We start from the raw sequence: 14665 nt of genomic DNA on the forward strand, positions 1-14665 counted from the left end.
CCGCTGAGCAGAGAGCCCTATGCAGGACTTGATCCCGGGACCCCGAGATCATGACCTGAGCCGAAGGCAGCGGCTTAACCCACTGAGCCACCCAGGTGCCCTAACCTGCCATTTTTGAGCATAGCTCTTACAGGTACAAATATTCTTTCATTTTCAGGCAATTCAGATATTTTATAAACATCCACAGATTTGAAGAAGAGAAGCTAAGATTCACATTTTTTAGTTTGTACAGTCAGGGACTCTAGACCATGAAAAATTACACTGACTTGAAAAAAGGAAAGAACAGGAAAGAAAACTATGAATGGATAAAAGTTGAACATTATCCAGCATGCCAGGGACCAAAACATCACCTTAACCTCTTCTTCACCAAAAATTTCAGCTTTGTTTCTAGAAACTTTCCTGTATGGGAAAAGTGGAAGGTGGTAGAAATAAAATTGGCAAGGATTCACTTTACCAGTAGCTTTTCCGCAAAGTGGAAAACAACGTTTTATTTTACCTTCAGTGTCATAATGAAGGTAAATATTGTATATATAAATTCTTCTGACAACAATACAATTATTAGTGAGCTAGATAAACTTAGAATGCTGTCAGATTGGACAGACTAATTACCAGGTGCAGAAAAATCTGCAGTAAGAGAAGGAAATGAAATTAGAGGGGACCTCAGTGTAATGTAAATTCCCTTGGATATCATGAAAATTGAGCCATTGAGGGGCGCCTGGGTGGCTCAGTGGGTTAAAGCCTCTGCTTTCGGCTCAGGTCATGATCTCAGGGTCCTGGGATCGAGTCCCGCATCGGGCTGTCTGCTCAGCAGGGAGTCTGCTTTCCTTCCTCTCTCTCTGCCTGCCTCTCTGCCTACTTGTGATCTCTGTCTGTCAAATAAATTTAAAAAATAATAATAATAAAAATTAAAAAAAAAAAGAAAATTGAGCCATTGAAAAGAATAAATTTAACCAACTTGAAGAGTCATTACGTTGGAGCGGGAAAATACCTCTAAAGAATGTTCTACACAATCCTTCCTTAGTCACCTTTTTATTTATTTATTTATTTAAAGATTTATTTGTTTATTTGACAGAGATTACAAGTAGAGAGGCAGGCAGAGAGAGAGGGAAGCAGGCTTCCTGCTGAGCTGAGAGCCCGATGCGGGACTCGATCCCAGGACCCTGAGATCACGACCTGAGCCGAAGGCAGTGGCTCAACCCACTGAGCCACCCAGGCGTCCCCTTTTTATTTTTTTTTAAGATTTTATTTATTTAGGGTTACCTGGTTGGCTCAGTGGGTTAAAGCCTCTGCCTTTGGCTCAGGTCATGATCCCAGGGATTGAGCCCAAGCCCCGCATCGCATCAGGCTCTCTGCTCCATGGGGAGCCTGCTTCCTCCTCTCTCTCTGCCTGCCTCTCTGTCTACTTGTCGTCTCTATCTGTCAAATAAATAAATAAAAATCTTTAAAAAAAAAAAAAGATTTTTATTTATTTATTTGACAGAGAGAGAGAGATCATAAGAGATCCCGATGCAGGGCTCCATCCCAGGACCCTGGGATCACGACCCAAGCCAAAGGCAGAGAGGCCCAATGCACTGAGCCACCCAGATGCCCCACCTTTTTTTTTTTTTTTTTGAAGATTTTATTTATTTATTTGACAGAGAGAGTAAGCACCGCGCTCACGCACACAGACTCACTCACTCACTCACTCACTCACTCACTCCGGGAGAGGGAGCAGGCGGAGGGAGAGGGAGCAGCAGGTTCTCTGCTGAGGAGGGAGCCTGATGCAGGGCTCAATCCCAGGACACTGGGATCGTGACCTGAGCTAAAGGCAGACGTTTAACTGACTGAGCCACCCACACCTCTCCCTGCCCCCAGTCACTTTCAATGAGAAAACATATTAACACTTTTTTTTAAAGCATATTGGCAGGGGTGTGGAAAAATGGAGCCCTTGTCCATTGTCAGTGGGAATGTAAAATGGTACAGCTGCTGTGATAGCATGGCAGATTCTCAGAAAATTATACATAAAAATTGCTGCATGATCCAGCAGTTCCCCTTCTGGGCATGTACCCCTAAGAATTTAAACTGAGGATCTGAACAGATACTTGGACACTCATGTTCACAGCAGCATTAATCACAATAGCCAAGAGTGGAAGCAACTCAAGTATCTACCAACAGATAAATGGACAAACATGTGGCCCATGTACAATGGGGTATTATTCAACCTTAAAGAAGGAAATTCTGGCATATTCTGCAATATATATGAACGTTAGTGACACTACACTGAGTAAAATAAACCAGCCACAAAAGGACAAATACTGAATAATTCCACTCCTCTGAGGTCCCTAAAGCAATCTAATTCATAGAGACAGAAAGCAGAATGGTGGTTGCCAAGGGTTGGGGGAGTGGGGAGGGTAATAGAGAGTCAGTATTTAATGGGTATGATTGCAATTCAAGGAGATGAAGAAGTTTAGGAGATGAAGTTTAGATGATGGTGGCACAATATTGTGGAACTACTACACTGAACTGTGCACTTTAAAATGGTAAATTTGTATGTATATGTTATTATGATCATTTTTTAAACAAACAAAATCTTTTAAAAAACAATCATGGTAACAATAAAAAAATAAAAAAACAAACAATCAAAAAACAATCATGGTAACATACACGGTACATACATACATAGTAACTTGCACTTTAAAATGGTAAATTTGTATGTGTATGTTACTTGGGACTCGATCCCAGGACCCTGGGATCACGATCTGAGCTGAAGGGAGACAAGTAACGGACTGAGCCACGCAGGCGTCTCTGTTACCATGATTTTTAGAAATTAAAAAGACACAGTCTTCCTTTGAACTTGAGATACTATGCTGTGCTTTGGCTTTAAAAGACATTCATCCAGCCCTTGAGTATCATTTGGTCTTTCTATTCTGTGGATCCCTGATTGGGACCCTTCTACAATAAGTAAAGATCTGGAAGATAGGACTATTAGAAATAAGAAGTAAATCCAAAAGAAATATGACCCAAATAAATCTCAGAACCTTTTTCTCAGTGAATTTTGTTACCATGAAGATGTGATTCCTGGATCAGCTGCTTTTGCCACTTGCTCTTCCTGCCTCGCTGAGATTTTAGCATGTAGTGCAGACCCTGAACATCTCAGTCCTTCGTGAACCAGGGAAAAGGCTTCTTGCAAACAGGTCAAACTGGTGCTTTTTTCTTTTTTAAAAGATTTTATTTATTTATTTGACAGACAGAGATCACAAGTAGGCAGAGAGTCAGGCAGGGTGGGGGGGGGGGAGCAGACTCCCTGCAGAGCAGAGAGCCTCATGCGGGGCTCGATCCCAGGACCCTGAGATCATGACCTGAGCCGAAGGCAGAGGCCCAACCCACTGAGCCACCCAGGCGCCCCAAACTGGTGCTTTTGAAACATGCTTTTTCACTGTAATGAAAGCAGTATGCTTCAGCCTTCTGATGCTGTACTGTAATATGATATAATCAGATAAGAGTCTGGGGTCTTATAAACATTCTGTTCTGTATTTACAGAGCTGATATGAAGGCTGATGCCTTGCTGTTTTGCATAGGCCCTGCCCAAGGATTTTAAAGATCTTCTTTCATTATTCAGGTCAATCTTGGAGAAGGAGGGACCAAAGTCACTTTTTAGAGGCTTGGGTCCAAATTTGGTTGGAGTTGCGCCATCAAGGTAAGCATTAAACATTCAGCTGGCTTGCTGCATGGAATATATAATACTCCTTTTGTACTGAAGTGCAGTACTGCTAGATGGCCAGTTTCTTTCCTCTGTGGGATTTGCCTAGATGCATTTGACATACGGAATAGTGACAACTGCTGGTGCGTCTTTTGGTGGGTGTGTGTGAGAGAGAAAGAGTCTAGTTATTTTATTCTTCAGTGAAAATTCGTCTACTCGCATCTCCTGGAATCTTTTTCTAAAACAGTCACCTGCTACTTCAGATAGCAGCAGTGGCCAGCAGTGTTGGCATCACCTGGGGCTCATTAGAATTGCACCTCTTGGACCGTACGTACCCCAGGCCTACATCAGCATCCGCATTCTAGCAAGATCCACAGGTGATTCATAGGCACTCGGTAGCACTAAGCTGAAGCAGTTTTAAAGGCTTCTGGGCTTTACTTTATTTAAAACATCCTTATTTCTGTATCTCTTTAAAGCTGTTGGATAAACGTGAACAGTGAGAGTGTGTGTGTGCAGCCTATCGCTGAAAAGTGGGGAAGCTGCTTCTCAAAGTTTGTGTCCTGGGTGGGGAGCCTAGGTGGCAGGGGTAGGGCACTGACATTACTTTATGTAATACTCCGATAGACTTCAAAGAGAATTCATCTTGGTAACAAAAGGAAAGTGTTGTTTTCTGTAAGGTGAAGGCTGAAAGCTTCCTGGATTCTTGCAGATTTGTGTTCTAGTCCATACACAGATCACCTGAGGATGCTGTAAAGATTAAGATTCTTAGTAAATCCTTTTGTTCCTTTAAAATTTTGTAGCATATGTGTTTCCTCTATTTAAAAATAAAAGAACTAGGCTGTGAGATTATATGGGGTCCGCATTATAATAGATGGCGGACGTACTGCATATGTATAGTAAATAAAACCGAGTTGTATGTCCTTGTGGACAGTACTCATTTGGTGACACCTGTGAATCTGATGTAGCTTCCTGGCCGCCACACCCATTTAGAACAGTCGGGACCCGGAGAAAACAGAATACTATTACGTAAGGCAGTAATGACAAGTAGTCCAGAGCCTAAGTTGAAAAATACATTCCATGATCGATGCTTTGACCAGCCAAAATAAAGAGGCATTTCCCCTGGCATTGCTGGTGAAGGAGCAGGGAAAGTATGAACCAGCACCTGCTCTCCAGCCCCAGTAAGAAAGAAGTCAAAAGAAGGGAAGTAGACAAAGACCAGACCAGAGCCAGGGCTTGGGGGGAGGGAGGGTACCTAGACTCCACCTACAGGAGCTGCAGGGTTGGGGGAGGCCAAGGCGCATTCACTGGTGGAAGCTTGATATGAAAATGTGTGTTTGATGGTTGTTCCCTTCTTGATCCTGAGTCATCAAAAAAAAAAAGGGGCCAAATTGTGTATGATATAGTCACTGTGGTAGAAGGCGGGTGTGGTGTATTTTAGAAGTATTACAAATTTTAAAAGTTTCAGTATAGATTATGGTGCTTAAAGAATTGACACCCAGAACGAAGAAGAATATACATGGATTTTGTATATTACCCAAGTCTCCTCCTCCTTAGTTACCGTGGCCGCTTCTACCGTCACTGAACACGTTCTGAGGGACAGGCAGGAGCTTTCTGCAGGGCCTGCAGCAGCTTTTGGTCTTACAGACAAGGTCAAGCTTTTGGTTACATGTGAACCTCCTTTCTCATAGTTTCCTCAATTTTTCAGAGGTTGCAGAGGGACGTGTGTAGTGCCATGCCAATGTCCGTAGCGTTCTCTCTTTCTTCAAACAGGGCTGTGTACTTTGCGTGTTACTCCAAAGCCAAAGAGCAGTTCAATGGCATTTTTGTGCCTAACAGCAACCTTGTGCACATTCTCTCAGCTGGCTCCGCAGGTATGTGACCCCCGTGAGTGGAGAGGAGTTTCTCACTCTCCCAAAGCACGTGTTGTGCCACACAGCTTTTTCCAGGAATTAGAAATTAGCTCTCTGCTTCTTCTGCATCTGAAAGCATTTTTCTGACGCTTTATGTCAGAACTAATAAAAACATGAATGTTTGCGAATAGTTTGTAACTCGGTTCCATTTTCTTTGACAATTAAAACTTTTATTCTCCCTCAAAATTTGCCTGTGCTCATGCATGCTGGTGGTGAGTGTTCTGTTTCCTTTAAAGGAATATTACTGTGTTTTCATGTTTTTCTGTTTCATTAAGTTATTTTAAAGATGGAGCTTTGGGTGTGTGACTCTCCGTGGTGTCCAGCGTCCCCTGCGGACAGCTGGCATTAGTATCCCCAGCTGGGTTCTGTGACGAGGGCTCGGCGCTGTGGAGGAGATCTTAGGTGGGCTAGTGCCAGATCAGGTAGTACAGGAGTCTCCCCACTTACTATAGAAAATTCATAACAGGATTTGTTCCCCCAGAAATACTTGGGAAATAACCATGGACTTGTAGGTTGCTGAGAAAAGGCTCTGTCTGTGTAGGTACCATTTTATGTCTCTTGTAAATAGAAGAGTATTCTGGAAAACTTAAACAGGCACTCTGTGGAACTTTGCTGCCTCCTGCCAGCCTGTAAGGTTTTGTCTGCCTCTGTGACTCCAGATAAAAGTTCTCTTATCCTATCTGAGTAGTTACAGGTCACAATTACTAGACCCCAGGTAGAAGATGGCATATATATACAAAGCCGCTTCACACAAGAAAGGAGTTTCTACCAAACACAGAGCTCTGAGGAGGAAATGCAGAGTGGCGGAACAAACAGGTCGGCCCTCATTTGTGAGGGGGTAGCGAGTGAGCCATAAGCTCTAAGCCATTCATTGGTTTTGTGACTTTTGCAAAATTAACCTAGAGGAAACATTGACAAATAAAGCAGGCCTGGAGGGAGTTCCCTAAGCCACTATCTGGGGTCCCAGTTAATCTGTTTAGGACTGTGGAGGGGATGAGGCATTCAGAGCTCACTGGGTGTCAGGCTGATACCACGGTACCACTCTTTCTGGTTGGTCTAGAACAATGAGCAATATTAAGATGAGGAAAACTTGAAGAATGGTTCCTGTGAGCAGCTCAGTCTTTAAAAATTCCCATTTCCTGACATGATTAGTGAGCTACTAAAATGCATATGTTCAAGTTCCAGTAAATTGGGAGATTTGGTGGCTTCTGTTTTAAGTGTGATATAAGGCAACCTTTTGGATTAGATAACCAACTTTTTAAAACAAATTATTTCTGGATCTGAAGCTTATAAATTGAGTTTTAGAATAGTTTTCAGATTTATCATGGGAATTGCATTTACAGAAATACCAACAGCACCATCTACAGGTTAGAAAGACTAGACTGGGCTCTAAAAAACGGAGATAAATCTTTTAGGTCCAGCATATCAAAAGATGTTACATTTTAGGGGACTGCACCTTCCGTCTGCAGTCTGGAGCTGTAACTGCTTCCTACTCTTCCATTTTTATTGTGAAGCCGTTTAAATCCTGATCTCAAAGTTTATCATATGAAATAGACAGCTTTAATAAGCCTGTGTTCAGTAATGACATTTTCTGTTTCTTTTTTTTCTTCTTCTTCTAGCTTTTGTCACAAATACCTTAATGAATCCTATATGGATGGTTAAAACCCGGATGCAGCTAGAACGGAAGTAAGTTGTTAATTGTTCCTTCCTTAATATTCATGGAGATTTGCTGCTTCTTCCCAGCTCCAGTTGTGGAAAGAGGTGTACAGAGCCCTTAGGCATCCCCACCCTTCTTTTCTCCTGAGCATAAGCTATATGTAGAAACACTTTCTGGTTTGAGCTGCATGCTGCCAGCCACTGTGGGGAGATGAGGGCCGACGAAGTCAACAGCCAGGGGGAGGCTGGAAGTTTGCCTGCTCCTGACCGCTCCTGACTTCTCTCAGATAGTTGGTGGGTCTCTGGTCTTGGCCGACCCCACCGGCAACTGGAGCTCTGTGGGCTCCTCCAGATGGCCTGTCTTTTAAGTGAGAAGATGCCAGGGAAGGTCAAATGGCAAAAGGTCATTTTAATCTCCAAGGCTGTCAGATATACTGGATTTCTGCCCTGAAACTCTGGCCCTTGGTTTTGAACGTTTTCATGCTGTGGATCCCTTCGGCAGCCTGGGGAAGCCTCTGCCGCAGCTTTTCACAATGATCTTTTCGAAAGCAGTGGAAACTGGTTATTGAAGTACGGTTGTCAGTGTTGTTTTAAAATGCAATATAGTCATAAGCTTGTTTAACACAGTAAATAACAAGATCAAGCAGTGGCCCAATAACCCCCATAATATCAAAGACATGATGGTGATAAGGGACACTGTAATCGAGTCCCAAGAACCCTTGTGTAATGGTTTGGCCTGGAAATGCGGGGGGGCACTGGAGGCTTTCAGCTAGTCCAGCCGAAATCTAAGCAACCTGTAAAGAAGAGAGAGAAGCAGCAAGAATACCCACCCCCACCCCCGCCAGGACGTGTAGCCACGGGTCTGCTTTGTTTTTTCTATTGGTGTCAGATTCCATGTTCCCCCTCCAATCCATTCTGTGTGAAAGAACCTTCTAGAATCCATCAGATCTCATAATTTTGGACAGATTGCTAGCACATAATGCTTCGATGAATCTTGCTTATTCTGACAGTCAAATCCTAACTCCTGGGCTTAACATTCAAGGTCCTTTGCAGTTTTCTAAAACTGTCCTGTGCTCTTAGGCTTCCATTTCCTTGAGTGTGCTGTCCCTCACCAGGAATCCCTCTCCCCCTCTTGTTGCTCAAGAACACCTGCTTGTCCTTCAGGCTTCTGACCAGCATTCTCTCCTGGAAACCTTTGGTAATCACTCCCCATTCCAGTCCTGGTAATCATTCCTCCTTAGCAGCAGGTACCTGCGCAAGTCAGCGAAGAGCCCGGACAGGCACTCTTTTAAATCTACCTCATAAGAGTCCATGCTCAGGACATAGTATTTTTTACCTTTTTTTTTTTTAATTTTTAAATTTTTTTTAATTTTAGAGAAAAAGTGTGTGAGTAGGGGGAGGGGCAGAGGGAGAGAGAGAATCCTCGAGCGACTCCCTGCTAAGAGATCGTGACCTGAACCCAAATCAAGAGTCAGACGCTTAACCAACCGAGCCACCCAGGCACCCGAATGCTCAGGACATTTTAAAGTTTTGTTTGGGGGGCTCTGTTAACCAGTCTTGAAACAACACGTATTTGTTGCATGCTTGCTATGTACTAGTCACTGGGGAAACAGCAGGAAATATGCACGGGCCCTGCCTTCCAGAAGCTCACAGCTTCACCGAAGATAAAGAACTGTAGGCTGATGAAATAGGGGCCAGAACTGCTAGCCCTCGAGGGTCCCTGATGCCGTCCAGGCAGGACGGGCACAAGAGGGCCTCCTGTGGCAGAGATGTCCACCCTACTGTCTGAAAAATACTGGGAGCGGGGGGCTGTGCACTGCACGGGCTTCAGGCCGAGAACGGAGTATGTGGAAAATCTAGACACAAGCAGCCTCCGTTTCTGGGGCCCTGAAGGCAGGGAAGCGTGGTTGGAGTGCGCTGTGTGTGTGTGCCTGTGCTGGAGGAGGGGGGATCACAGGAAGCCAAGGCTGCAGAAATGCGTGGGTGGAGGGATACAGCCTTCAGAACCCTGGCAGGGTCTTGGTGTTTGGCTGCGGGCTCTAATTTGAGGGTTGAGGGCTATGGAGAGCCATGAGAGCCCTGGTTTGGGTGAGAGGGGGGAACGCTCTTCCCCCCAGGGGACATTTGACAGTGTCTGGAGACTTTTCCAGTTGTCACAACTTAGGTCGGATGCTTCTGGCGTCTGGTGGGTGAAGGCCGGGGTAATCCCAAACATGTTTCAGTGCAGGGACAGCTTCCACAGCAGAGAACCATCTGCTGGAAAGTGTCAGTAGTGCCCAAATGGAGAAGCTCTCCATCAGAGGCTTTCAAGCCGGGCCGTGGTGTGGTTGGATCTGGAGTAGAAAGGCTGCTCCGGCTCGGGAGCCTTGGAAAGACGCCGGGAAGAAGGGAGAGCCTGTTGGGATGGGCTGGAGCTGGGGTCGCGCTGGGCTTCAGCCCCGACGGAGGGCTGTGTGGGCGTGCTGTCGCCCGGGGTTCCCTCTGCGTCGGCCCGTTCAGGAGCCTTCCCGTCACGAGCCAGGGGCAGCGAGCCTGAAGCCTTGATTAGTTACTGTGTAGTTCATTATTCCATAAATCTAGAAATAATGGAACCAAAACACACCGTCTGGAGACTAGAGTTAGGAAAGCTTGCTAGGGTAAGCGGCCTTGCGCTCGCTGCCGGGTCGGAATGTTGGAGAGGCTTCTCCTGCGGCAGTTTGGGACCGTGTGTTTGCGCCGAAGCGTCGTGCCAGCCTCGCTCAGCTGCGTCCCGCTTTCCGCGCGGCCCCGGCAGCTCTCTGCCCGCAGCCGCGCTGCTCAGAGCGTCGCCCGCTCTGCCCGTCTGCTCTGTTCTAGAGACGCGGCTTGGTGCCTGGTGTGGCTGTGGCGGCTTCCTCCTGGATGAATGTCTTCGCGCGTTCGGCGCCTTCCGAAGTTCAGTCGGAGGCTGCAGGTCGGTGTCCGCGACGCCTGCTGCGGACGCACGTACTGTTCTGTGGCCCGTCCCGTGTCCCAGCCGGTGGCCCCGGCTCAGCAGAACACAGGACACGGAAGACACGTGTCACCTGCCGTCTCATGCCTCCTTATGCTCAGCGCTCATTTCTTCAGCTTGCTACGGGAGCCAGGCTCCTCCTGAGTGCGCCTCGTAACGGCTTCTCGTTGATCTCCACAGAGTGAGAGGCTGCAAGCAGACGAACACGCTGCAGTGCGCGCGCCATGTTTACCAGACCGAAGGCATCCGTGGCTTCTACAGGGGATTAACGGCCTCGTACGCTGGTATTTCCGAAACGATCATCTGTTTTGCTATTTATGAAAGTTTGAAGAAGTATCTGAAAGAAGCTCCACTCGCCGCCTCCACAAATGGGACTGAGAAAAATTCCACAAGTTTCTTTGGACTTATGGCAGCTGCTGCGATTTCTAAGGGATGTGCTTCCTGCATCGCTTATCCACATGGTATGTTTTGCTTTTTCTTCCAGAACAGGAAAACAGCTGTGTCATTGTCCTTACGTCTCGACCTCTGCCGCTCACGCAGACACACGCAGGCCCTGAGGTGACGGAGCGCGTGTCTGCAGGTGACACGAGCGGCGGCCACTCGCCTCTGCTCAGCTCCAGCTACTTGGGGCCAAAAGTACTGTGCAGAGTGTGGGCCCCTTGCTGTAGAACTTTGGGTGTTTTCAGAGAAGCCAAAAGTCTGGATTTATTCAAAATTCCTCAATTTAAAAAAATAATATGGGAGCCAGCCCTCCCCCCCAAAAAATCTTGGCTTCCACTTCGAACGGAGTGCTGAGTGAGGCTACTCTTGCTAAGTCTATTTTAAGGAATCAGAGACCTAAAGTTCCACTGACCTACTTAAAAAAAGAATAGCTTGGTTTATTGTACCAAGAAAAACAGGTTTTGTTTTCAAAAGCCTGCTGCACTGTCCGCTGTGACGATGTACGCGGTCAACTCCCGAGCAGGTAATTGAGCCCCTGTCACGTGCTGGGGCAGTAAACGGCCTCCCAGGGCTGAGGGCCGAGTTTGAGGGGCCCCCCGCGGGCTGGGGAGGCGGCCGCGTGTTGAGCCGTGACAGGTGTCAGGCCGCAGGGCGCCTGCGTCACGGAGGGCCCGGTGTGCAAAGGTTTGAAAATGCAGGAGGCAGCTTTTGAGCTGGAGAGAGCTGCGGAGGAGGGTTTTAGTAGGAGGAGTTGGCAAGTACATAAAAAAAGAATCTTTCTGATGATTTGCCATGCTTAATACAAATTACACCTTCAGTGAAATTACAGCATTCACTTAATTGGGAATGGAAAACCACAAACAATCTTAAAATGAAGTCCCATTCAAAGTAAGTTTTTACAGTCCCTTAAAATTTATTTTGTACTATTGTCTGTATATGTAATATCCCTAATTGACCATTTCCCAGAATTAAAAAATGTTCTGAAAGGATCGCAGCTTTTTATTGGGTCTAAGGGACTTCGGCTCTCTAAGTCGAGCTGCGGTGGCAAATACCCAGAGATGTACATTGACAGTTACAGAGCCGTGTGCTTTGAATGCTCTCATTGTATTGCTTGGTGATGCGGTTGGTTTGTAGCATAAAGTGTGTGTTTCTCTCTGCAGAAGTCATAAGGACACGGCTCCGGGAGGAAGGCACCAAGTACAAGTCTTTTGTCCAGACCGCTCGGCTGGTCTTCCGGGAAGAAGGTTACCTTGCCTTTTACAGAGGACTCTTTGCTCAGCTCATCCGGCAGATACCAAATACTGCCATTGTGTTGTCGACCTACGAGTTAATTGTGTACCTGTTAGAAGACCGTACCCAGTAACAGGCCAGAAAATTGTGCTCTAGAATAAAATTGAAAAACTCTAGAGAAATTTTTTTTCCATTGATGTTTAGAGTGTATGAGACTAAAATAAAACAGGAAAGGCCATAAAATATGTGGCCTGTATCACCCATTGGACATTTCCTTTTGGATTCATGTTTTCTGGAAGGTTTAAATTCATTAACTTTAATAGTTAATTATAACTTTTGTTTTTTTTAACTTAAGAGGATTCAGCATTAAGCAGCAGCTAAATTAAATCACGCTACTTAATTTAAGTATAAATTTGGTTTGTGTCCTCTTTTATGCTCACTGTGCTATAAACTTCCTGTAAATACATCAGTGAAACATGACCCTAGAAATGCAGAGAAAACCCACAAAATCAGAATACAACTTGTTGTTTCATCTGACACTGCACTGCTAAACAGGTAAGATGTGTCACATTTTGGTGGCACTGGGTAGACCAGGAAAGACTTCTAGCCATTTTTCTTATCTGTACATTTCCAAGTCTCATGCAAGTTAAAAATTTAAGCCTTCAGGCTGCTGAGTTTAAAAAGTACAACTTTCTGATGCTAAATATTTTGAACTGTAAACATTTTTCTAAAGTTATCTTTTGTTCCAAGTTTGAACCAAAGACAGGAGTTTTAATGAAATGTTCACCAGTTGTCTTACTCCTGGACCTATTTCCAGAAATTAAGCCTGGTCAAGCCCAGGTACCTTGTAAGTGTCAGCTGTGAATGTGGAGTAGGGTGAATAATAGACCTTTCCTGTCAAGGTCTTTAACCCTGTTCTTGGGTCCCTGGCACTGGTAGAGAGGGTTGTGACGGGTTGACCGCCCACCTCCCAGTTCACTTTTGTTCTCACAGGAGGTGTGTTTAAATACCCTAGTTCAAAAACAAACAAACCTAGGAATGACAAATGACCAGAATTTTAGCCACACCCCAGCACTACCCACTTTTAAAGGAAATTTAGTAAGGGACGGAAGGCAGGTAAGTGAGATGGCTTTCCATTAGCTCTTCCACTGGAATTTGCTTAGTGTCCGTTGAGGTTAGTTTTCAGTCTGAACATCTAGAAAGATACTGGATTCTAGTAACTGATGCATTGTAGTGTCAGATTCAGAGGCACTGGTGGGGATGAGAGTAGGATATTTTCAAATTGTATTTAAAATGGAGTTTAATTTTGCTCACCTTTAGGCATGAAGGTTAGTTGGTGTGCTTGAGCTCACTGGCAGAATTTGCTTCAACTGTCCACAGCTGTGTAGAAGTCCAAATAAATCATTTTAGTCAAGCATCAGTGCTTGTAAACCACATGGCAGCCAAGAGATTGCTATTCCAGGAGCTCAGTTTAACTGTTTGATAGGATAACTGTTAGCAACATCTTCCTATTTTAGTATTTATATTAAAACCTGAATTTTTCCTCAAGATCTGAAGGTTTAAAAATTAGGTTGCTTAATATTCTCGAATTTGGAGTGAGAATTATTGGAAAATAATTTTCATTTCTGCATTCTTGAATTAATAAATTTGATGCTGACCTAGGATCGTTTTGCTCTCCGATTGCTTTTCTTGTACCAGGACATTGAAATGAGAAGGGGGAGCGCCAAAAGTAGGAAGAAAAGCAGGAAATTCTAAAGGGGCATCTCATATTTCAAATGGGAATTGTCACTGTTTGAGCTGTCCATGGCGAGGACCCATGATTTTCTTTTTATTATTATTAACATACAATGTATTACTTGTTTCAGGGGTACAGGTCTGTGTCAGTCTTACACAGTTCACAGCACTCACCATAGCACATACCCTCCCCAGTGTCCATCACCCAGCCACCCTGTTTCTCTTGTGCATAAGCTCAGTCATTGGGATTTCATTATTTTTAAGTCCCCGTATATATAAGACTTGGAAAAGCCCTCATTGCTTACCACTGGGTGCCAAGCTTTGTGTAAGATGTTCTGTATTTTCTCATGTCGGTTATTTCTGCCACAACCTCATGAGGCAGGTGTTACCATGATCCACATTTTACAAATAAGAGAGGCCAGAGGTTTAATGACTTGCTTGAGGTCTGAGAGGGATGGTAAGTTGTAAAGTGGCTGGTCATGGGTTTGCAGCGCTTGGGTAGATGAACATAAGTTAGAGGGGGCATCTGAGCCTGTGGAATGGTCTGACCGAAGCCAAGGTCCAGCAAACTGTTGCATTCACTCAAGGGTGATGAGCCCACAGGCACTACCACCGGTGAAGGTGCGATTGTACTGGTAACACCCAGGACACGGTGGTTGGGCCGCTCTTTGTCCGCCCTGTGAGTGGGACGTATCACAGTCTCTGAATCTTCCTTGGAAAGAAAATGGTACGTAAAGAACCATGCCCCACATTCTAAGGGAGGTTTCACTGCTATTTGTTCATTTGTCGGAGAGCCCCTGCTTGGCCAAAGAAAGGCCTTGGCTCTGACCCATGTGGAAGAAATAGCAGCCCCTCTCGCCAGCACCTGGGTGCTGTGCCCTGCTCGTTACCCTCTCTGCAGCTCCTAGTAAGGCCGGGGACTATGAATTGTTAACAGGAAACAACGGTAACATTTGCTGCCAAAGAACCCCACGCTGGCACCGTCCACCACAGGCAGAACTCCAATCCTGACCTCAGAAACACTGGAAAAGCGGGGACACCGAA

At 45.3% G+C, this 14665-nt stretch overlaps 1 protein-coding gene across 1 annotated transcript in view; it reads left to right on the forward strand.

Annotated features, from left to right (window-relative positions):
* Positions 1-12299, forward strand: part of SLC25A33 (solute carrier family 25 member 33) — a 36938-nt gene extending 24639 nt beyond the window's left edge. Inside the window, exons 3-7 of the mRNA XM_082685359.1 lie at positions 3599-3676; positions 5450-5550; positions 7209-7275; positions 10397-10677; positions 11818-12299. Coding sequence (XP_082541485.1) covers positions 3599-3676; positions 5450-5550; positions 7209-7275; positions 10397-10677; positions 11818-12020 — 730 coding nt within the window. The 3' untranslated portion in view covers positions 12021-12299. The remainder of the gene's footprint in view (positions 1-3598; positions 3677-5449; positions 5551-7208; positions 7276-10396; positions 10678-11817) is intronic.
* The last annotated feature ends 2366 nt before the right edge of the window (positions 12300-14665 follow it).

Source organism: Mustela nivalis, assembly GCF_964662115.1.
Source record: "Mustela nivalis genome assembly, chromosome: 10".
NCBI classification, from domain to species: Eukaryota; Metazoa; Chordata; class Mammalia; order Carnivora; family Mustelidae; genus Mustela; species Mustela nivalis.